Source organism: Rhineura floridana, chromosome 12 (genome assembly GCF_030035675.1).
Source record: "Rhineura floridana isolate rRhiFlo1 chromosome 12, rRhiFlo1.hap2, whole genome shotgun sequence".
Taxonomy (NCBI): Eukaryota; Metazoa; Chordata; class Lepidosauria; order Squamata; family Rhineuridae; genus Rhineura; species Rhineura floridana.
The window spans coordinates 46,011,248-46,035,287 of record NC_084491.1 but is presented as its reverse complement, the minus strand read 5'-3'; the positions used below and the strand labels follow the sequence as shown (position 1 = coordinate 46,035,287).

The 24,040-nt window shown below is 47.4% G+C and overlaps 2 protein-coding genes and 1 long non-coding RNA gene across 17 annotated transcripts in view; 2 read left to right on the top strand and 1 right to left on the bottom strand.

Annotated features, from left to right (window-relative positions):
• The window catches only part of CEP164 (centrosomal protein 164), a 62,276-nt gene extending 47,960 nt beyond the window's left edge, over window positions 1-14,316 (top strand). For 4 of the 6 annotated variants that reach the window (XM_061592827.1, XM_061592825.1, XM_061592823.1 and 1 more), the window contains 9 exons: window positions 5,387-5,516; window positions 7,389-7,456; window positions 7,734-7,941; window positions 8,614-8,721; window positions 9,534-9,648; window positions 10,177-10,512; window positions 11,673-11,739; window positions 12,113-12,220; window positions 12,894-14,316. In XM_061592827.1, coding sequence (XP_061448811.1) covers window positions 5,387-5,516; window positions 7,389-7,456; window positions 7,734-7,941; window positions 8,614-8,721; window positions 9,534-9,648; window positions 10,177-10,512; window positions 11,673-11,739; window positions 12,113-12,220; window positions 12,894-12,993 — 1,240 coding nt within the window. In that variant the 3' untranslated portion in view covers window positions 12,994-14,316. Of the gene's footprint in view, window positions 1-5,386; window positions 5,517-7,388; window positions 7,457-7,733; window positions 7,942-8,613; window positions 8,722-9,476; window positions 9,649-10,176; window positions 10,513-11,672; window positions 11,740-12,112; window positions 12,221-12,893 lie in introns of those variants that run through there. The other 2 variants (XM_061592824.1, XM_061592829.1) reach the window with 2 other exon arrangements.
• A 4,811-nt stretch (window positions 14,317-19,127) lies between these two features.
• LOC133368523 (uncharacterized) lies at window positions 19,128-23,552 on the top strand. Its single transcript, XR_009758671.1, has 4 exons — window positions 19,128-20,126; window positions 20,610-20,841; window positions 21,381-21,440; window positions 21,845-23,552. It is a non-coding gene; the product is annotated as an uncharacterized LOC133368523 (long non-coding RNA).
• DSCAML1 (DS cell adhesion molecule like 1) overlaps window positions 23,515-24,040 on the bottom strand; it is a 196,909-nt gene continuing 196,383 nt past the window's right edge. For 9 of the 10 annotated variants that reach the window (XM_061592817.1, XM_061592816.1, XM_061592818.1 and 6 more), the window contains one exon: window positions 23,515-24,032. In XM_061592817.1, the coding sequence (XP_061448801.1) occupies window positions 23,593-24,032 (440 nt within the window). In that variant the 3' untranslated portion in view covers window positions 23,515-23,592. The remainder of the gene's footprint in view (window positions 24,033-24,040) is intronic. The other variant, XR_009758669.1, reaches the window with a different exon arrangement.

Sequence of the window (24,040 nt, the reverse complement as noted above, 5' to 3'; positions counted from 1 at the left end):
GGGAGGAGAAAGCCCAACCAGCAACAATTACCAAATGGATTAAGGCCTGTTTCGGCCTGTCCTGTGAGTCCCAGCACCATCAGGCTCTCAGTCACAGTCTCAGCTCACTCCACTGGAATGACAGTGACCTCAGTGGTGTTAGCAACTAACACTAGCGGTGCTGAAATCTGTGGAGCAGCCACCTGAGCAGTGCCATATACTTTTACTAGACACTACAAAGTAGACACCTACGCGTCAGGTGCAGCAGCCTTTGGGTAACATATTCTCCAGTCAGTGCTGTCTTCACAGTGAGGAGGAATGCAAATTCCCACCCGATGGGCTTAGGCTCTGGTAGGTCTCGGTAGGTCCCAGAGTGGCCATGTGGGTGAGTGTGCTAGGAAAATGGAACTTTGGTCACTTAACATGAAAGGGCCTTTTCTAGCAGATGAAACCCACGTAGCCACACCACACCCTGCACTCATCCGCTCACTGCTCCAACACATAGGTTGGTTCTTACTGTTAGGCTTAGGTGTTAGTGCGTTTTTTGTCAAATGGCCCGGTTTCTATGTTGTTTCTAAGGTTTAACTCCACAGGCACACACAGTCTTAGGGCTTGGCCAGGAGGTGAGGGAAAGGAGAAGGAGCATTCAAATCAACCATAAGAGATTTCCTGCCTGGGCTGTTAGAGGCTGATAACCCTGGGCGGCTGTGTGGGAGAGTTGGCTAGAAATGTCCCTTTCATAGTAAGTGACTAGTGTTCCATTCCAACTCCTCCTCCTGCAAGATCTGTAGCAGGAAGATCAGAGGGGGAAATGTTTCTGCAGAAAGGTAAACTTGTGTTCTTTGCAAATGTGCAAAAAGGGTTTAGGATGTAATTGCATTTTGAAGTTTGAGGAATAGCTGCAAGGCAGGGCTTGCAGTTCAGGCATCTGGTGGACCACTATAAGAACAGGATGCTGAACTGGACAGATCATTGGCCTGATCCAGCAGAGCTCTTCTTACGTTCTTAGGCATTGGCATTACTTGCTTTCTTCTGTTGGAATTACTCCGCTCTTTCTGCATTTTGAGCAGTCAGGACACATAAAAAGTGTTGAAGAACTTTATTTTAGAAACTTTGTGGGGGGTTTTATGATGTCTATGGAGAGAATGGAAAGTGAAACTTGACTGACTAAGAATTAAATATAAACCTCTATTTTCATGGGAATATGTGTGTATGTAGTCTCGAGGTTGGTGTTGGAGTCCCCTCGGCTTGTGGTACTGGGTGACTTTAACATCCATGTTGAGACTGCTCTATCGGGAGTGGCTCAGGACTTCATGGCCTCCATGACAACCATGGGTCTGTCCCAAGTATTATCTGGCCCCACCCACATTGCTAGTCACACCCTCGACCTTGTTTTCTGTGTTGGTTGGGATGATGGTGATCTTGGTGTGGAAGAACTTGCGGTGGTTCCGTTGTCATGGACAGATCACTACCTGGTCAGGTTTAGACTCACTGGGACCCAGAACCTCTGCAGGGGTGGGGGACCGATTAGAATGGCCTGTCCCAAGAGGCTGATGGATCCGGATGGTTTCCTGATGGCTCTTGGAATTTTTCCTGTCACCTTGGCAGGCAATCTTGTCGAAGCCCTGGTTGACCTCTGGAATAGGGAAATGGCCAGGGCGGTGGACACGATCGCTCCCGAGCGTCCCCTCTTTCGGAGTGGAGCCAAACCGGCCCCATGGTTTTCCAAGGAGCTCGTGGTGATGAAATGTGTCAGACGGGGACTAGAGCGACGTTGGCGGAAGACTCGGAGCGAAGCTGACCGATCTCGGGCTATAACCTATCTGAAGGCCTACTCCGAGGCAGTGCGGGCTAAGAAGAAATCTTCCTTCTCGGCCTCCATTGCGTCTGCTGGGAGCCGTCCAGCGGAACTGTTTCGAGTAGTTAGGGGGCTTTTAAGTTCTGGCCCCCGTGAGGGTAATTCTGACCACTCAGCAGACCGCTGTCAAGAATTTGCACGGCACTTTGCAGACAAAGTCACTCAGATTTGCTCCGACTTGGATGCTAAAATTGATACAGTCTCTGAGGACGTAACTTTGGCGCCTGTTTGTCCAATTAAAATGGATTCTTTTCAACTTGTTTTGCCCGAGGATGTGGACAAGATCCTTGGAGCGGCACGTGCCACCACTTGTTTACTGGACCCTTGCCCTTTCTGGCTCATTAAAAGTACCAGAGGAGGACTGGTCGATTGGGTCAGGGGAGTGGTTAATGCCTCTCTACAACAAGGCAGAATTCCATCATGCTTAAAGGAGGCAGTTATAAGACCACTGCTGAAAAAGCTCTCCCTGGATCCCTCTGTACTGGGTAACTACCGGCCAGTCTCCAATACTCCATTTCTAGGCAAGATAATAGAGCATGTGGTGGTCGCCCAACTCTAGAGATTCTTGGATGATACGGATTATCTGGATCCATTTCAATCTGGTTTCAGGCCTGGCTATGGGACAGAGACGGCTTTGGTCGCCTTGGTGGATGACCTACGCAGAGAACTGGACAGGGGGAGTGTGTCCCTGTTGGTTCTACTGGACCTCTCAGAGGCTTTCGATATCATCGATCATGGTATCCTTCTGGGCCACCTTGCTGAGATGGGACTTGGGGGCACTGTGTTACAGTGGCTTCAGTCCTTCCTGGAGGACCGAACCCAGAAGGTGGTACTGGGGGACTCCTGCTCGACCCCTTACCTATGGGGTCCCTCAGGGTTCAGTTTTGTCCCCCATGTTATTTAACATTTACATGAAACCGCTGGGAGAGGTTGTCCGGGGTTTTGGGGTTCGGTGCCATCAGTATGCTGATGACACTCAACTCTATTTCTCTTTTCCACATGAAGCCAAGGAAGCCGTACAGGTCCTCAACCAGTGTCTGACATCAGTGATGGACTGGATGAGGGCAAACAAGTTGAGATTAAATCCTGATAAAACAGAGGTACACCTGGTCAGTCGGAGGGCAGATCAGAGAATAGGGATTCAACCGGTAGTGGATGGGGTCGCACTCCCCCTGAAGTCTCAGGTTCGCAGTTTAGGTGTACTACTGGACTCAGCTTTGAATTTTGAGGCCAAGATTACTGCTGTGTCCAGGGGCGCATTTGCCCAATTAAAACTGGTGCGCCAGCTGTGCCCTTTCCTGGATCTGCCTGATCTGACTAGGGTGATACATGCCTTGGTTACATCCCGCTTAGACTACTGTAACGTGCTCTACGTGGGGCTGCCTTTGAAGACTGTTCGGAAACTTAAATTGGTACAAAAAGCTGCAGCCAGAGCGGGGCTGGTTACAGGGATCATACCACCCCCCTGTTACAACAGCTCCACTGGCTGCCAATTTGTTTCCGGTCACAATTCAAAGTGCTGGTTTTGACCTACAAAGCCCTATACGACTCAGGTCCAGGCTATTTGGCAGATCGTATCTCCCTACATGAACCTGTCCGGGATTTGAGATCTTCAGGTGAGGCCCTTCTTGTGCTCCCCACACCTTCTCAAGCACATATGATGGGGACACGAGATAGGGCCTTTTCGGTGGCCGCCCCTAGGCTATGGAATTCCTTTCCGAGTGAAGTGCGATCAGCTCCCTCCTTGCCGTCTTTCCGGTGACAAGTAAAGACTGTTTTATTTCAACGGGCATTTGGGATAGAGAACGACTAGGATTAAGTGTCCTAGGATTGGTGACTACATTATATGGTCTTATTATTTTAAATTGTCTGCTGTTTTTAACGTATATTTTATGGTTTTAATTTTTCTCAAAGTTTAATTCTATTTTTAATTGTATACTTTGTATTAATGGTGTGTTGTTTTTAGTTGTAAGCCGCTCTGAGTCATATTGGAAAAAGGGCGGGGTAGAAATTATTATTATTATTATTATTATGTGTTAAAGAGCATGTGATTATGTGTGTCCGGCCCTACTCACTACTGAAATGCAGCACCCAGCGACTTTGTACTGGAGTAATGTGACCTTTAACATGAAAAAGGTTTCCTATCCCTCACTGAAAGTAGTGCAAAGTAATAAAGCAGGATAGCCAAAAGGAAAAATAACAATTTAAAGCAATGACAGCCATTTAGAATAGGAGAGACTGTTAGAATAAAAAGGGGAAATGTTAAATGATTGACAAAGCAAATACTAATAAAGCAGTTTATTAGTATTGCAGCTTGGCTGCTCCCTTGCTGCCTAACTATGTAGCATTTTAGTTCAAGAGAATGCATAGCTACTATCTAGAGTGATTAGTCCAAGGATCCTTCTAGGAAGGGGGGCTTGGTCTTGACAGCAAGCGAGAACCTGCAGAAAAAGCAAAAGAATTTTAGAGGAAAAGAGAGTTGCTCTCCATAGACAGAGAGAGAGACCTTAACTCCCATAACCTGTGGTGGTTGTTAAATTTATTGCCTGCCCTTCACCAGCAGGTCCCAGGGTGGGTTACAACAATTTTAAATTCAGTATTAAAAACAGTTAGAACAAATTACTGTCAAAGGAATATGGTGGATCCTGAAAACACACATCTTAGGTGCCAAAAGCCAGGGTAGAGTTGTGTCTTCATCAAATTGAACAGAGATAGTGCTAGACCTATACATCAATGTGGAATTGAGCCCAGAAGTGGAATTTTCTCTACTCTGCACATGTTCAGAAATTTTCTGAGAATTTAAAATCATTTATTTATTTATTAAATTTATATCCCTCCCTTCCACCCAAAAGGAGCCCAGGGTGACTATCCTTTTTAAAGGGTTTAAAAATCCTTGCTGAAGGCATCTGATTCCCCAAGGAAGACACAGCTTGGCTCTTGCCATAACATGCCATGTTATGGGTGGTAGCCACCTCATGTGTGCAGAGTGGAACTTCCCCGCCTCACATGCCCTCCCCAGTCTGCTTGGAAGGGTTGGGGGAACCCTAGAGCAGATTTAGGGAGCATACGGGGAGGAGGGGGAAAGTTCCATGGCGCAAGAGGAAGTCCTTGCACTGATGGGGACAGCTCCCTGTGAGTCCTTCAGCTCCCATCCTGTTGCTTTTCTCATCTGCTCAAAGCCCCAAGATTTTTACCCCGGCCATCACTCTTGTAGCAAAGTCTGCTTGTACTCTAGCCTTTTTGCATTTGCTGGCATCCATTTTGTTCCAGCTTGGCTCAACCTGTGGTGTGCTGAATACAAGGGCTCTTTGGGCTTAATATAATTGGACCAACATTTCTGGATTTGGAAGTGGGAAGCTTGAGCATAGCTCATTGGCTTATTCAGAGGAGGGCAAGGTATCCCTCTTCCTGCATGAATGTTGCTGTTCCAGGTCGTCTACCTTTTGATATTGTTGTGTCCCCATTTTTTACCCCATAGCTTTTGAATGAAGATCTACTGGAAGTGTGCTTGTGGGTTGTACTCTGTCTTTTTCTCGCCATCATTTGTAGTGAGCTGGAGGTAGCCATCAAGAGCAAGCAAGAGCTACTGAAGAAGATGGAGGTGGAAAATTGCGAGGCATCCCCAAGGAAACAGGAGGAAGCCTTCCGAGTTGAAGACCTGCAAGAGAGTGTCCCAGTGGTTAGTGGTGCTTGGAGTATTACCAGGGAGAGGGCAGGTGGGGAGGAGGGAGTTGAGCCAGTCCTCTTCATTGAACCAGTTTTCAATTCCAAAACTCAGCCTGGGTTTCGTAGTGGGAGTGATGCACAATGCCACCCTGTTCAAAGAGTGAGGATACACAATAATGTCTGACTACTTGACAAAAGCCAGGGTTTGAATAATTGCTATTTATTGGGCTGCGGGGTGGGAGTTGTGAAGGTGAAAATGCTGGCCAAAATATTTGTTGTTAGGGGCCCACCAAAAAAAAGAAAAGAAAGAATCTGAATAAGATTCAATCTGAAATAAATACGTTTGGAATTGTATGATGCCAAGAATCAAATTTCAATTAATGCAGTTAGGTAAAACGACAGGATGGCTTTTGGTATCTGATGTTACAAACTCTTATCAGGCAGGAATATTAGTTGCATTAACACGGAGGTTTCAATCATTTAGGGACACTTACCTACAGAGTGGAGAGCAATTTAGGATTCATACAGCATTGTCAGATTGGATAGTAGACAAGATTAGTGCATATTTGGTAAAACACAAACGGGAAAATAGTTTACTGTTATCACACTAGAGGAAAAATGGAATCATGTGTGAATATGAGCTAAAAATTGATTTGTAACATTAAAGGATTTTTAAAATAAACAATACATAAGTAGTATTGTAACTACTGGTCAGTAACACTGGTTATCCAGAATGTTTTCTTTGGTGCCTCAATTATGTTGGAGGTACAACAAAGTTTGGTCAGTGGAGCAGTAGTTTAAGGAATTCGGGGGGGGGGGATTACCAGCAGAGAAGTAACGGGATCTGACTTAAAAATGAACCCTGTTAACAATGTTTTTGGGACACATAAAATATGGGATGAGAAAATATATGATTGTTTTGTTATCGCAGATGTTAATAGCTGTGTGGATCATGGTTGCCAAGACATGGAGAAGTGATATTGTTTCAACAACTGATCGTTGGCTGAGAAAGATGTGGGCTGCAATCCAATACATGTCTACTCAGAAATAAGCTCCATTGGGTTCAATGGGACTTACTCCCAGGTAAGTGTGTATTGGATTGCAGCCCCAGGATATTATGGGATATAATAGATACTATCATTACTATAGACAATTATGGGAGGGAGGAACTCAGATCAGTTCAGATTTTTCAACAGTATTGGACATTGATTTGGTATCAATATAGAACTAGTGAAAAGGCTGCAATGTTATATAGTTGTATAGCATAATATTGCATAGTTTTGAACAGCAGACCTATGTGAAATTTAATAAATAAATAATAAAATAATAGCAATAATCACTGACTAATAAAACCATTCACACAAGATATGGGTTTTAGTTACCACTGGTAGTGAACTTGACAGAGAGAGAGAGCGCGCGCGCAGAATGCCTCACGATCAGTTCCTGGCATGTCTGGTAGTGGAGATGGGAAAGATGCTTGAGATCTAGAAGAACTGCCACTCAGTGTAGATGCTGATCTTGGCCTAGACTTAGATGGACCAATGCCTGGCTTTGTCTTTCTAAAAAAATTTTGTGTGAGCAGAGAAGACGCTGTGGGTGGGTGGGATAATTCTGAAGAGAGTCAGGGCAATGTGTTGCTCGCCTGAATGTTTGCTGAATATTTCTTTCACTTAAGCCAAGGCTAACCTGTGGCCCTCTAGATGTTGAACAATTTTCCATGAGCCCCAGATGGTTAGGGATGATGATAGGGCCCCGGGTTAGCCACACCTGACCACCCCTTATGTAAGCCATCTCCAAGCTGCCGTAAATCTCAGTGGGTCAGATGGGATTCAGCCTTTATTTCCTGATTTAACTAACAGACTTTAAAAATGATTAAACCCTCAAGCCTTCCTTTAGAGAGCTGGCATCTGAAACTCCAAAGAGGAACGAAGAAAGGGGCATCCTCCTGGAACAGTAAGTGAAGGAAGCATTTGATGCACTGTGAGGAACTGAATGTGTTGCATTTGTGGCCATGGGCTTGGATAATTCTTGGCAGCAAAGCAGTGGGGCTTGAGGGGCTGGCCAGCCCACCTCCCTCCTTCCTTTGCCATGGGAGGTTGCTGGTGCTGCTGGTTGAGAGCCCCACATTGCATGGGTTACTTAAGCATCTCTTTCAAAGCAGCTTTGGGAATTGCTTGGCATTCCTTGAGGCCTCGTCAAGGAGTCTTGCCCAGATCTTCTGTCCCTGCAGGGTACAGCGCACCATTTCTACTGAAGGAGCCTCCTTGAAGACTGCCAGGGAGTTCTTGGTGCGCCAGACTCACTCCATGCAGAAAAGGCAAAGTGCCTTGAAAGCAGCGAAGCGACACTGGCGCTATGACCTCCAGAGGGCACCAGGGGCTGCTCAGGATCCAGGTCTCTGTCAGCAGCTGGAGGGGGTACGCAGGACCCTGGAAGTGGTGAGTGGCAGCCCTGAGAAAACAGGATTGTGGTGCCCAACCCCGCAGACTGAGGCTAACAGGACATCCTCCCTTTTGGGCTATAGCGTGGTGGTATCTGAGGGTGGACAAGCTGGATTTCTACCATTCTCCAGTGAGAATCCGTGGAAGGAAATATGGTCTGATTTCCCCAGGGCTTATAGGGTAGCCATTGTGCATGTTTGAACCTGTTCTGGTGTGGGTGCAGCCTGGCCTTTTGCCTCCTGGAGAAGCTCAGGCAGTTATTTGGCAGTGACTGTTCTGCCTCCAGCTGAAAGTAAGGGACCCTGCCACTTCGCAGCAGGAGGGATGGAGCAGCAGGTGCAAGCTGGCCTTAGAGCAGGAGCTGCCAGGCAAGGGTTGGGGGCCTGCACCCGGAGGGCACCCATGAACCTTGTGGGTTTCTTTTTGGAATTTGTATCCTGCCATTCTTTGTGTCCACTCCGCAGGCAACTTGCAAATGATATAAAAACAGCCAAAAGATAAAAGCAGCAGAAGATTAACATTATGGCAGATGCAGAGTTCAAGCAAGCTCAAAACACAAATTTAAAAAGCCTGGGAAAATAAAGCAGTGTTCATTGGTTCTTTCATTGCCTCTGTGCAGTAGCCAGAATGATGCTGAGAAGTAACAAGATGCTTCTCCCCCCACCCCAGGAAGCAAGGAAGCTGCATGAGATGAACTCCAGCGTCCAGAGGGGGGAAGTGCTGGTGAAACAGAAAGAAGAAGTGCTGAGCCAGTTGGAGTCCTCGCTGCTGGAAGAGGTAGCCCTGCCATGATTGAGGGTGTCTCATCTCGTGAGCCAGAGCAGGGAGGGGGATCAGGAGAGGAGTCCTCCAAAGCAGCTTGACAAAGATCTTGCCAGCATCTGCCTGGGAAGGGTCAGTTTCCCTAGTGAGGACAGGCTGCTGCTTGCCAGGGTGTAAATCCCCTGGAGGTGCTTGGAGTAGGACAAAAGAGCTGCTCTGCTTTCATTTGTGGGTCTATCTGCTTCCCTTGGACCAGTCGGAGTACCCGTCTTTCTGTTCCAAGCCTGCCTGCCTGCAGTAGCATGGCTTCCAGCTTGCACAAAGAGTCGCCTCATGACTCCTGCTTTGAAGAGTGTGTCCTGCAACCAATTTCAACCAGTTAATTAATCGGTCAGTCAATCTATATCCCATGCTTCCTCTTAGAAGGAGCCTGGAGTGGCAAACAAAAACACTAAAAATACTCTAAAACATCTTAAAAACAAAATACTTTAGAAGCTTCTAGGATCTACCTTTGGGGCTTCCATCAGCAGTTATGCAAGGCACCTGCATCCTGGCTGTGGGCTCAGTAACTTAGCAGGACCAGTAGAATTTGGGAGCAGGGGCATCTGCGGAAATCTGGGTTGCCTGCCTTTTTCTGGCGTCTGTAAAAGAGGTCTGTAAAGGCCATCCCTGCCAGGTGGGGGTGGGGAGGGGCAGTGGTTTCTACCTCAGCTACTCTTTTTGGTGCTGTGGCTGGAATGCGGCCTCTGCTTTGCCCTCCACCTGTATAGGCAGGCAAGTGCTGGTACTGGCTAGAGTCATAAGGAGAGCTTCTTCTCCTTCTCAAGCTCTCTGAGGAAGATACACTGAAGGGAGTGGCTTGCAAGAAGGTGGTGACCTTTGACCTCAGTGACTCCAAAGACACAAGCAGCATGATGAGCACCGAGGAATCTCCCCGCAAAAGTAAGTTCAAGAAGTATTCTGAATGGCATCACAGTACGAGCATTCAAGGCCCTTGATGCCTGTTTCGCACCAACCCACCATCAACGAGGTGCCCCCGCTTGGGCGTGTCTGATTTGTTCCCCTGCGTTTTAGAGAGAGCTGTGTTGGAAGCTGCCTTTGCTTTGAAATGAGTGTGGCACTTTCACTTCCTTTGGTGCTGCTCCAGCTGGAAGGTGCTGCCTTTCATTTTGCCTGTCCCTCCCACCCTCCTGTGGCAACCAGAAGTGCTGTATGGAATTTTTGGCCCAGCTTATTCTCCCCGGCTGCCGAGCTTTGCACTCGTAAATCCTCTCTTTGTTCTCCAGGAATGGGATGAACTACTTGGGAGCAGCCTATCACAGCAGATGTTTTTTGCTTCCTGAAAGTGCCCTCTTCCCTGTGCATCCACACACTCCACTGTGCGCTGTGGGTTGGTTTCATGCTTGCAGGGCCAAGGATTATGTGCCTCCTGTCCTCCGCCAACATCCTCTCTCTCCTTTCTCCCTACAGTGGTTGACATGAAACCAGACCACCAGTTCCTTCCCTTCGATGAGATCCACTACCTGACCAACTCACTGCAGTGCCTCACCAGGGACCTGATTGTTGTCCTTGAACACCTGAGTACCTTCAGCAACCAGCAGCTCCCTTTCTTCACTCCAACCAAGCATCCAGGGTCCCCAATGCCTAGAGATGGAATCCCTCTGGCAGGTGCCCCTTCTGCTGCCCCGTCTGTGCCCACTGTTGGCCCCCAGTGGGCCTGGAATAGCTCAGGTCCCAGCCCCTCTGCTTTGGCTGGCCAGTCTGTGAACAACACGTTGCTGGAAAAGTGGTGCAAGTATTTTCCCGGTGAGAATCTGTGCGCACTTTGTTTTCTTGAGATTTGGAAGGTAATTGGAAGGTAGATACTGGCCCATTTAATTTGCAGATTTGTCCCCAGGGAGAAGGCCCTAGCTTGCAGTTCCCCAATGGGGAATTGCAAAAGTATCTGGGGGGGGGGCATACGAGCAGTGAGAGAAGTCTCTTTCATCCATTTCTGAATGTGGCAACAGTACCTAATGGCCTGAGAACTGAGTTTCCAAACACAGAGGGAAGTTCATGGGGCAGTCTCTTTGGAGCGCCTGAAGGCTTGGAATCTGGTGTGGCTTTCTCCCTGATCTGCCCCGAGTTCTTCCTCCTGCAGGCTACCTGGGCACTTATTCCACAAATCCCTTAGTGGTTGTGGGGCCCATGAGGAACTCCCAGGTTCCTGTAACGAGTTGGTGTCTGAGGGAACAAGGAGTGCATTCCGAGTCCTATGGGGCTGTGCCCTCCTACCATCAGGAGGCAGGGCTATCTTGTCAGGGGACTCCTTTGCCTCTCGGCTGGGGAGCAGTTTCTATGTTGGGCTCTGCTAAGCCCCCACAAGCATGGATCAGTCAGTGGTTTCTTTCCTTTGTGCTTTATTTCTTTTATTTTGGTTGCTTACATCTTCTCTCACCCCCACCCCCAGGAAGGGCTGTGTTTTGTGCAGGTGAGGGCAGGAGTCTTGGGGTGCCTAAAATGACAGGTTTCCACTTCTCAGCTTACCAGGTGCAAAGGGTTTCAGGAGGAAACACTGATTTTGTATCCTTGCGGCTCCTGCCATGCCAGTGATAGCTCCCAACCAACCCTGCTTTCAGTAGGGAATCTTCCCTGTGAAGATGGAGCAAGTGCCTTTGAGGAAGTGCTTTCCTGAGCAGAGGGGCAATCCTCCTTGGCCTTCTTCTTTGGGTCTTTCAAGGGGTGCATGTTGGGCTCCTTATCTGAACACAGGCCTCGTTGGCCTGCTCCTCCAGGCCAGATCAGATGAGGTGAGGAGGCAGGGCCTCAAAGTGTCATCCAGCTGTGCCTTCTCCTTAGGGCTGGACTGACTGAATGGGTGAGTTACTAGAAAGAATGATGATGGGGCAGTGCCAGGAAAGAGGGGTTGGTTGTAGTACCTAAATATCCTGTGTTGGGCAAAGAAATAATGCTCTGTTCTGTTCCAGGCAGGTTCCCTTTGCCCTGTGGAAGTCCTGGCCCTCTGGATGGCAAGCTGGGTTACATGACATCTGGGTAAGGCCTCTTAGTGCTGCCGATGGCTGACCAGTCAGGCTAAATAGTTGTCTTTGTCTTCCGGCATTGCCTGGACCTGATATCCCAAAGCAACGCATGCTTCTTTTGAGGAGTCATTTTGTGTTGCAGAATACACACTTGCACATGCACACACTAGGGAAAAGGGGGTTACCTGATATCTTGGAGAGAACAGTGGCCTGGACAGTTCCTTAGGATGTCCCATTCTCCCTACCCGTATCCCCCTGCCTTTCTTGTCTGCAGCACTACATCATTATTATTTTTTGGGGGGGGGTTCTTTATACCTCCCTTGCAAGGATACTTTGAATGCTGGTTCTCCTGGTTGATTCCTTCCCATCCTTCTGCTTCCTAACAGCGAGCAAGGTCACCTATTCCAGCACCCCAAGGCTGAGAGGCCGAACATCCAGGGCATGATTGAGGCCAACAAGAAATGGCTGGAAAGCTTCAAGCAGGATTCCAAAGTGTATCCTTTTGTTCCAGCCTTCCTTCTCAATAAAGACAAAGCCCCAAAATGTCTAAAAGCCAGCCCAAACTTCAGCCCTTGGGGAAGAGCTGTAGCTCAGAGGCTGGGCATCTGCCTTGCATGCAGAAGGTCCCAGGTTCAATCCGCAGCAGCATCCCTGGGCAGGGCTGGGAGTGACCCCTACCTGAAACCCTGGAGAGCTGCTGCCAGTCAGTGTAGACAATACTGAGCTAGATGGACAGTGGTCTGATGTAGGGTGTAAGGCAGCTCCCATGCTGCAACTTCCCTAAGGGCATAAAGATTGGGCAAACACTGAGAAACCCGAGATTTTTCCGTAGTGATGAAACTTAACCCTGCCTATGTGGTTGTGTGATTTCTATTTTAACATCTCAGCGGTGTGTTCAGTCTATACAAAAGGGAGGCGATAGAGTCCTCTAAAGCAGCATAGCAGGGGTGTATGTAGCAGGATGATGCTTGACAGCAAAAAAACCAGTCTGCACTGCCTGCCCTGATGGCTCTCTGCAGCAGCCTCTGGCATTCCTACGTGGTAGAGCTCTCCTGTAGGAAATGCCAGGATGCTCCATCGTTCATTCCTGTGTCTTGACTGCAACACAGCCACAATCTCTGGTTTTGTCTGCTCTGTCTTGGGCTTTTCCTTCACCCAGACTGCCAGCCCCCTCTTGCCAAGTGCACCAAAGTCCTTGATCAGCAGCACTGGTTTGTTGCAGCTCGGACTAGATGACAACAACCAAATCAAGGTCTACAATTTCTAGGCAATTGGGCGAGGCCGAGATGGAAGACCGTTCCCCTGGCTGTAGTTCCCAGCGGCAAAGACTTGGAGTTCTCCCTGCTGGCAATACATGGCATTACCCTTGCACTTAGCAGCCCTCCATCTCTGCTTTCTTGAGTTGTGCCAGGCCATGAGGTCTGGTCCATGAAGGGAATGGCCACTGCAGGAAATTACTCTTGATGCTGTGACTGGGCCCAAATGCACAGGATAGACCAATAATTCAGTGGGAAAATAAGTATTACTAGCCAGTAGTTTTCTGGTTGGTTTTCTGTTGTCTAAGAAAATGCCCAGGCGGTGAAGTCACTTTGGTTGAGGGAAGGAGATGAGTTCTGTGAGGAGGACAGTGCCCAAGAACATGAACAGCAAAATGGCTCCCTGAAGCCTCACACTGCTTTGCCTGTGCTGTAGCCTTGGCTTCTCCCAGTCTGGAATGCAGCATGGTTTCTGTACCTATTGGCTTCCATTTTGTAAGGTTTTCATCTGAAGTCAGACTTGCCTTCCAAAGCCATACCCCCATCCCAGTCATTCTAAATTTCCCAGTTCAGGCCCAGGTGATCAGTTTGCAGCTGTTGTGAGGGTGGAGAGCAAAAAATGCTGCAGCAAGGCAGGAAGCAGTGGTTGCACTCAAATCTCCTGGTTTGCCTGGTCCTACAGTCTGTCTTGGGTCTTGAAAGCTCCTCTCACTGATCAGATTCACTGGCTTTCCCAGCAGCAGAGCTGTTTGGGCTAATGCTCTTGGGGGCTGCATCAATGGCACTCCTCCTGTGAGACTCAGCTGATACCAAAACCAGATATTCTTGGCCAGCACCAGTCTCCTGTTGGAACCAAAGCCAAATGGGTGAACATCTGTGTGCCTGAAGGTAGCGAAAGCATATTCCTTGCTGAAGCTGCCTCCAGAAAATTCAGTTTTCTGTTTTTCCTCACATTTGTTTTAGGCCAGCTTTCTGGCTGCTGTCTTCTTTCTGAGGTTCCAGCTGGGTCTGGCTTTCTGGGCAATGAATGGGCAGCATCTCCTAGAACTGGTGCTCCAACAGTACCCATGCTTGGCACGGACAGTGGTTCGCTCAGCTCTCTTTCCTCTGGTCCCCACATTTCTCCATGCAGATCTGTGCTGTGAGTTGTCCTCCTCTCCTGTGATTGAGTCATAGCATCATTCATCTTTATAAACATCCCCTTCTGGAGTATACCCAGATGGTAGAAAGGGCGATTGTCCTGTGTCAAAGGGTGTATTATGGCAAGAGAACTGGTGTCGGCCTTCAACCGTTGGCTGTATTTTGTATACAAATTAAATTGACTCTTGTACATCTCTGGTGGTTGTGCCCCTTTTTTTCTGCACTGCATTAAACTTGGTGTGTGTGTGTCCCTTCACCTCGTCTCCCCTAGCCAGTGTTTCATGAGCCTTCCACTTTTCCATCTGCCAGATTTCTGTTGCTCAGTCAAGGCAAAAACCCTCCTAGAGGATGGTGGTGGTGAAATGAATTGTTGTTACATGTTTCTATGCCTGCAGACGTCTGACAAATTATGTGAGATGGACTCACTTGGCAAATTAATGTACAGTTTCATTAGCTGTGGAATTCTGGCTTTTGATATGCCACAGATAAGAGAATCCCTTTATTGCCGGCTTTTTCTTGATGCTTTCTCTGTTTTAGTGGAAATGCAGATGGCCCCTTACTCAAAAGCAAGTGAAAGTACAATCCTCCCTCTCAATCCCTAATCCCTGATCTGCACATCTGCTCCTGACTAGCACTTGCTCTGTGTGAATAGGAACATGACATTATCTGGGCTCAAGTGTTGGAGATTAGAGGACCCCAGGACAGCAGGTTTTTCATGTAAAGCAACCTTGTCTCTAAGCTCATGACTACATTTGGTGATGGATTGCCCTGTTGATGCAGCAGGAGGGTGGCTCATGGACTGACCTGAGGCACACTGGCCTTTTGTGGGGACTTCTCAAATTTTCTCACCATGCTGGCAACACTGATGACTGCGCTCTACTTCATGGTGAAAGTTTGGGGCAGGTCAGTATCTCTTTTATTTTAGAGCAATGGCTGAAGATGGAGAAAGAGATGACTTCCTTCCGTTTTGGGGGGGGGGGTAGCTTTGCTGTACATGTTGCAAGAAAGGAGGGTGGCAATTCCATCCAGCATGACATTTCTGGAAGGTGGAGCTCAAAGGTTTCATTCTAGGAATTTAATCCGTTGCAAGCTTGGTGTTGCACAGCACAATGTGCGATCGCAGCAGAGGAACAAACAGGCAGCTTGATGTGGCTGCTGTTGACTTGAGGCTGCTGAGGTGACCTCATATTGCAGTGGCACTCGACCTTACTGGTGCTCTTATTTGTGAGCAAAGCTATAGGCTGTTCTACTGCCTGCACAGACTGAGGATCTCTGTTTGACCCAAGTGGCATCTTGTATGTTGCAAGTGCCTCTGGTGGTGAAGAGAGAAGAGTCTGCTGCTTCCCATCTAGAGATCTTGCTTGGGAATACCGGCACTGCCTTGGAGTTGAGCTTCCCTCTTGCCTGGTGCCTGCTACTTCCTCTGCAGATGTGCCTTCCCTGTGGCTCAAGAAGAAGCTCTGCCAGAGAAGTCCCAGGGGTGCTTGGCAGGCCACTTAGGAGTCTCTCTTGCTATCTATTTCTATCAAGGGTTGGTACTGAAATTGCATGGACTTTATGCAGTCACTGTTACATGGATGGTAGGGCTTCCTCTTTTTGCTAGTGGACGAGGAAAGTTCTGGAAAGTCTCTTGTGGCTGCTTTGTATTTTGAAAGATTAGAGCCCCATGGGTTAGTGACATCTGCAAATGGATAAAATGTGTGTTTTTTTTGGGGGGGGAACAAGGTGGAGCTGTCTCAAGCAGGGGACCCCTGCCTTTGCTTAGGATTAACCTGCCCTTGCTTGCCTTCTGCCCAGCTTGGCAACAGCCTATTCCAGGAGGAGCCACTGGCCTTCCTCATCCACCAGCCCTTACCATGGCAGGTCCAGTCTGTGGCCCAGAGCCACCGAGACAGTGGGGTGTGTCTCTTTACTTTTTAGTGACGGCCACTGCCGTCTGTGGAAACGAGCACTGGAGTTCCCTTTCAAACTCCATGCCGTTGTCTCCTCTGTTCCAAGAAGGTGGAGGTAAGGTGGGAGGGAAGACAGCAGCTCAGTTCCTAGGGAAACATTGGGATATTTGGAGCAAAATGCCAGCATGGTAGCCAAAAGGAGGGGGACAAGGCAAGAGCTCTCTTGAGGGGAGGGGGCTACACACAGAGGGGAATAAATATGGAAAAGGGTTCTGGTGGTTACAGCACTGTGGCTCTTGCAGCTTTTCTTGGTTAGTGGCAGATCTCAAGGTGGGGTGTGGAAGTGTTCACACATGAATACATGTGAAATAGCCCTTGATCTATGTTGCTGCAACAAGAGTAATTTCAAAGGGTAGTGACAGCCTTAAGCAAAAACCAAATCAACCCCACTTTGCTTTTGTTTCCTGCTTGTTTGAAACTTGTACCCAGCAGTCGATGCTGGGATTGCTTCACACAATTCAGTCTTAATAAAGGGAATTGCCACCAGAACCCTCTCCCTAAGATGACTTTGTAACAGGGTTAAACAAATCCATGCTCAGGACTATCTCTTATCAGTAGCTATTACTCATGATGGTGACATGCAGCAGCCTCCATGTTCGGAAGCTGTCGTCTTCTGCTTGCTAAAAGCTGTTGGTCATGTGACGGGTGATGACTCTTCATGTTGTTCTGCTCGTGTTCTTCCCTGGAGCGTCGGGTTGGCCAGTGGCAGACTTGTTGATCTCTTTGGCTGAGCACCACAGGCACCCTTATCTCTTTTTTAAGACTTTGCTTTTTCTTTCCAGAAACGTTCCTGGCACAACAGTATCTACAGGATTGCAGGGCGAAGAGGTGAGGCTGCTGCAGGCAGAGGGCTCAAGGTAGACAGGCAGTGAGTTGTGGGTGTTCCTGGGTTTTCTCTGAAGGATAATAGTTTCTTCCCCTTACCGTGCTTTATCTCTTTCTTTGTTTCTTATGTGTCTTTCCCCTGTTTGTTGTTCTTACTTTAAAAAAACTCCTTAAGGAATTCTGATTGGTTTCTGGGGACAATAGTTTCTGAGATGTTTCTTTCATTTTGAAATTAATCAGGTTGTTTAATCTTGCAACTGGTTTCTTCTTCAAATACGAATTTTAGTTCTACTAGGTGACTGTATGAGATAATGCTAGTCGAACATCTTGACCTGTCGGCCATGTTTGCTGGAAACGATAAGTTGGAGTTTACTCCATCTCTAGTTCATCCAGCCATGATGTTTTTGTGGTCCTTGTGCCCCAGTTCATTTCACTCCAACCCAGCTCATCCTGTGGAGAAGGCTGGGCATTTATTAGTTGTGCAAGGGGCTCTCTAGGTTTACCTCGGCCGCACGTAAGACATTTGCTGGTTTGAGTCCCCATACGTCTGTCTGGCATAAGAGTTACCAGGGCCTTATTACCTCATGTTTCTTTCCACAACACAGGAAAGCAGGAGACGCAGGTCAGATCTGGCCCTCAAATATTGTTATGATGTTGATGCAAACCTCCTTTGAATTTTTGGGGTAAGTCCCTGTAAGAATTCTTTCCTTCAAACAGTTCTTCTCATGGCTATTATGACAGCACATAGGGTATCTGAGCTGCACGCTCTGTCGAAAACCACCTATGTATTTTCCACAAAGACAGGGTGGTGCTACGCACTAACCCAGCCTTTGTCACCAAAGTAAACATGGCCTTCCACAGGCAACAGGAAATAATTCTTCCTTCTTTCTGTCCTAACCCTTCCCACACTAAAGAGAAGGCATGGCATTCATTAAATTTATTTATTTATTTATTTATTGAATTTATTAGTCGCCCATCTGGCTGGCTGTCCAGCCACTCTGGGCGATGTACAAAATAGGCATACAATACCTAAAGATCAGATGTCACTGAAGGTGTATATTAATAGAACCAAACTGTTTAGGTGATTCAAGGCCCTATTCGTGTCCTTCCATCCTGCCCACTATGGGGAAAAAAGTATCAAGTTCAGCTCTAGCTCGTTGGGTCAGACCTTGCATTTCTTTAGCATATGGGTGCCTACACTTGCATTCACCACACATTACAGCACACTCCACTAGGTTCGCTGCTACATTGACGGTTCTTCCACAAATGCTCTGATGCTAGATATCTGTAAAGCAGTGACGTGGCCACTCCCAGTACCTTCACCAGGCACTACAAAATTAATCTATACACCTTGGTGGAGGGGTCATTTGGCCAGAGTTCTGCAACAGGTCTTATTCTCCTCTGGGCCTACCATTGTCCCACTCTAGGTCTGCAGCTTTAGTACGTCCCACTTGGAGACCTCCGTCATCCATGAGGGAACAGTTTGTTCTTACCATAAATGGTGTTTCTTCATGGATGACAAGAGGTCTCCAAGGCCCACCCTTACAGTATTTGTGAGTCTCTGTATTGTCAACAAGCATATAGATAGAGGTGATCCAGTGGACATAGTGTACTTAGACTTTCAAAAAGTGTTTGACAAGGTACCTCACCAAAGACTTCTGAGGAAGCTTAGCAGTCATGGAATAAGAGGAGAGGTCCTCTTGTGGATAAGAAATTGGTTAAGAAGCACAAAGCAGAGAGTAGGAATAAACGGACAGTTCTCCCAATGGAGGGCTGTAGAAAGTGGAGTCCCTCAAGGATCGGTATTGGGACCTGTACTTTTCAACTTGTTCATTAATGACCTAGAATTAGGAGTGAGCAGTGAAGTGGCCAAGTTTGCTGATGACACTAAATTGTTCAGGGTTGTTAAAAAGGGATTGCGAAGAGCTCCAAAAAGACCTCTCCAAACTGAGTGAATGGGCAGAAAAATGGCAAATGCAATTCAATATAAACAAGTGTAAAATTATGCTTATTGGAGCAAAACATCTTAATTTCACATATACGCTCATGGGGTCTGAACTGGCGGTGACCGACCAGGAGAGAGACCTCGGGGTTGTAGTGGACAGCACGATGAAAATGTCGACCCAGTGTGTGGCAGCTGTGAAAAAGGCAAATTCCATGCTAGGGATAATTAGGAAAGGTATTGAGAATAAAACAGCCGATATCATAATGCCGTTGTATAAATCTATGGTGCGGCCGCATTTGGAATACTGTGTACAGTTCTGGTCGCCTCATCTCAAAAAGGATATTATAGAGTTGGAAAAGGTTCAGAAGAGGGGAACCAGAAGGATCAGGGGGATGAAGCGACTCCCTTACGAGGAAAGGTTGCAGCATTTGGGGCTTTTTAGTTTAGAGAAAAGGCGGGTCAGAGGAGACATGATAGAAGTGTATAAAATTATGCATGGCATTGAGAAAGTGGATAGAGAAAAGTTCTTCTCCCTCTCTCATAATACTAGAACTCGTGGACATTCAAAGAAGCTGAATGTTGGAAGATTCAGGACAGACAAAAGGAAGTACTTCTTTACTCAGCGCATGGTTAAACTATGGAATTTGCTCCCACAAGATGCAGTAACGGCCACCAGCTTGGATGGCTTTAAAAGAAGTTTAGACAAATTCATGGAGGACAGGGCTATCAATGGCTACTAGCAGTGATGGCTGTGCTCTGCCACCCTAGTCAGAGGCAGCATGCTTCTGAAAACCAGTTGCCGGAAGCCTCAGGAGGGGAGAGTGTTCTTGCACTCTGGTCCTGCTTGCGGGCTTCCCCCAGGCACCTGGTTGGCCACTGTGAGAACAGGATGCTGGACTAGATGGGCCACTGGCCTGATCCAGCAGGCTCTTCTTATGTTCTTATGTTGATTGATTGATTTTCCGGTGGCTGGGACTGAATCGGAGTGCCATGACTCCTTTCTACTCTATTTGTCGATGGTCACTTGGCCTTATTCCTAACATGTTTTGTTCCTAACACATTTGTTGTACGGATGAGTGTTCTCTTTTTCGTGGCCTATGTTTGATCCTTGAGTTTTCTGTTGAGGCTGATCTCTAAAGCTTTTCCAAGAAATGAAACTAAGCCTCAACGAGAGGGGAGGAGCAAAAGTATTTGCTGAAGCATTTCCTCTCTCTGAGCTGTAGGGGGAGCTGCACTACCCACTTGGAGACCTCTCGTCATCGATGAAGAAACACCGTTTATGGTAAGAACAAACTGTTCCTTTGCTCCCAGCATTTCTGCCAATCAGCATGTCTAGTCAGCGCATCCTGAATGGACACGCACATGTGTGTGCGCGCGCACACACACACACCCCTACCTAGCTACCCCTTGCGCATGCAAATGCTTCCCTCCTCCATGAGTCATCTCTCCCAACCACAACACACACACATACACTCCCTTTGGTGCAGCTGGACAATTTTGAGTCATGATTCAAAGTCACGTCCTGGGCAAATGGGCTTTTCCTGCTGCTATTCTCAGTGCCTCTGCACAATGATTGGATTAGAGGTGGTGAGCAGGGCAGGAGATGCACTCTCTTTTCTGCAAATGACCAAATGAGATTAAATTTGTGATGTTCTCAGAGAATAGGAATAGAGCTGTTTTTTAAAACTAGCTAACAGGAGAGCCAGGACCCTCTGGGTTGATGTTCACTAAATCCCTTTCTTTTACTTCTCCTTCCCCTTGATAGTGAGCAGTCACTTCTGTTACTGCCATGCTTTGCCTGGTGGCTTTTTGTGACATGACATCTCTTTGAAGAGGAGGGGAGATTTTGGCCTTTCTACATCTATAAGTGCAGTGAGATTGAGCTGCAGCAAGGCAGAGCCTGGAGTCAAACTCTGGGCCGGAAGCCACATTTGACCCCAGAAGAATAATACAGACATGGCTTCAGTTGCTCAACCCAAACTGGAGTTTCGTTCGTGGTGAGTCTCTTCTACTCTGGCTCCCTGCACCACACAGCTAGCTTGTAAAAGAGGCAAAGGCACCCCCCCTATGCCATTAGTGGCACCTTCTTCCCCATAGCATTTTGCAGCCCTGTCCAGAATAGGGATGGAAACCGTTATTTCTTTGGCACTTAGTGAAGGGGCCAGCCCTAACAAGTGTCACTTATAAAATAAGTCTGCCTCAACCCACCACCTGGAGTTTCTTACCCTTCCAGTGTGGTTTCCTGTTGTTTTTGTCTGTCGTTGTTTTCCTTTGAAATTGATCTGACCTGTTTGTATTTGTTATTAAGTTGCTTTGAGATTTTTTTAATAAAATGAGAAGCAAATACAGTAAATATTTTTCAGCATTATTATTATTAGCAGCAGCAGCAGTAGAAACAGCAAGAAGATGACCGTCTCTACAGCTGGAGGTTGGGAGATGCTTAGAACATTGCATACTAGGCTGGGGGTTGGGCTGTTGTTTCCTTCAGGAGAAATAGGGAAAGTCAGCTGCTTTGTGTGTTTGCTTCTCCCACCAGCACCATCTGCTACTAATACTGACCTTTGAAGACAGGGCTGGAGCACCAATTTTTCACAAGGTCAGTAATTGACATTAGAGTTACAAAAAAGCGCTTTGCTATCATGATGGTTTGCCATCTCACCAGGCAGCCATAAAAAAGATCCCGTTGCCTTGCTACCTTGATGGCGTGCCTTGCAAGATGTTCACCCACCCTCTCCAGAGCCAAACAGTTTGAGACAGAGAGCAGTTTTCCAGCAGGGGAACTGGCTGGAAGTGGTAATTGTATGAGGCAAAAGTGAGGCCATGCACATTCAGACCAACAGGGCAGCCTGCTGCACACACTTAAGGCTGTCCCATAAGCTGAGCTCCGCTGCCTCATGAATAACTACCATGGTGGAGACCCACACAGTACCACTAGCTCACCTATATTTGTTCTTCAGTGCTGACAATGTTGGTTGTTCCCTGTCTTGTCCAACCGCCCAGGTGGAGTTGGCTGCTCCGAGTTCACTGGTAGTGCCCTTTCTTCTATTGAATTGTTCTTCTGCATCCCGAGGTGACTCCAGTCTCATACCCAGCAGCAGGAGCAAGGAAGCAAGTGCTCCAACTGAGAGGGCCACTGTGACCATCCAGACACAAGTTGCAAGTATCAGCAATGCAAGCATGAAAACTAGAGCCCAGTTCCAAGCTTATTTCCCAGCAACTTTGAAAGCAAGAAAAGCTTGGAGTTTGGAGAAGGGATGGTTGGAAAGGAGCTTGTGTGTGAGTAAAACCTTACTCTATCCCTCATGCGGTGCTCTGCTCACACAATTGTTGGACAGCTTTTCTGTACATGTGTCTCGAAATTTTTCCGCCACCCTCTGAAATTTCTAAATTGGGTATGGGAGGCCCCGATTACTTCAAGCAGTCCAGGGTAAGCTTAAACTAGCTCATGGGGATAGTCTGCTGGACCCATTGATTGCTTTCTAGGAGCAGTTTGAATGCAAAGTGGCTTGTAGATGCAGAGCTCTTGTTTGTGAGGTGTAGTGAAAGAACATGAAGGAAGGCTGGGCTGTGACACTAAGAGCATCTCTGCTAAACTTGGCTTGTTGCTACTTCTGCACTACCACCACCATTCTGGTGTGTATTTCCTTGGATGGCCCATGAAGCTTCGTTGCTAGTAAGCAGGGCTACCCTACGATAGTTTAGGTGTAGAAAGTCCTGGCTTTTATATTTTGCTCCTTCTGTAGAAAACAAACAAACAAGAATGATGGCTTATTGCCATTTATCAACACTTACCAGCAGGAAGAGCTAGCTGTATTTCCAAGAAACAAACAGTGGCATATTGCCTCTTGGGGCTCTTTTCCCCTTAGACAGCCCAGTTTATGTGCTTCGTATCTTAGGAAAGAAAATGGCATTCTAAACATGACATTTTGATCTGAGCTTTTAAAATGGTGGTGTTTAAGAGAAGGTGTATGTATGTAATTATGAGGGTGACATTTCATAGTTTCATTCATGGACAGGGCCAGTAAGATTATTTAATAAATAATGCAAGCGTTACAGGACGTATGCTGCAGTGTCCCCTCTGGCATTTGCTTTCTCTTTTGTAGACATTATAGCTGTCTGTCTAAGTGATGGGCAGACATTCCTTAGGTCTAGCTCTGGAGAAATGGTGTGGTGCCTTTGCCATAGCCCCCCTCTGTGTGATCTTCTTCCACATTAGGTTTGGAAGTGGCAGAGTGCCTGGCTGCACTGCTTTGCATCCCCTTTCATGTCCTTCCAGGCCTGGCCCACCCCAAACAAAGGGCTCTGATGTTATAGAAACATAACTTTTATTGCATGCTGCGCTGGCTTTTTGTTTTTATATAAAAATGTATTAACACAGAGGCAGATGCAACTTGAAGCAAATCCTATGGTTTTCCAAACAGTAAAACAACATGCAGTGTCTCCAATGAGTCTCTTCAAAACCGTCAGGGTTGTTTGATAAGGAAAGTTGAGGGGTGGGGAAGAGATGAGAGAGTACACAGCCAGTCTATTTCTGTGCTCTCTTCAAGGATGATGTGAAACAGTAAAACCTCCAGTGAAAAACAGATTACCAAATTGCTTTGCGCCCTTGGCTGGTTCCCCCCCTCCCAGCTTTGGAGAAGAAAATAGTTTCATTTATACAAAAATGTCCATTCTATACAAGAGCTTCTTTTATTTCAATATAAATAACTCAGGAAAAGAGTAAAGTCTCTGGTGTCTTGTGTCCACTGCTACACCAGTGTATAGGATTTTGAGTAGGCGCCAGCTCCCTGCTTTTGAGATCTCCCTATACCAGATGTGCTCATTTCTAGTAGCGAGTCTCTAGACCCCCCCATTTTGGTGTGGGGGGGCAAACGTGGCTCAGCACTGGGAGCAGTGGTGGGTTCAGTGCTTGGGGGGGCAGCAGGGGCAGCGGCAGCAGCAGCACTTGCTGAGCCAGGCATGGCTGGAGTTCGCTGAGGTAAGGTAGTCGTGGCTGCGTTCCCGTGGGGCACTGTCGAGGCTTTGCTGCTAGGGTCTAATGTCAGGTGCCTGGCTTGCGTGTGGTAGGCCCGAGCCAGATTGCGGACGGAGGCTTCACGGGGTGGCACTACTGGACAGGGGTCATGAAGGTCTGGCTTGCGGAAGAAAGTTTCTGATTTCATGTACAAAGGCAGGTTGCAGTAGTCGCCTGTAGGC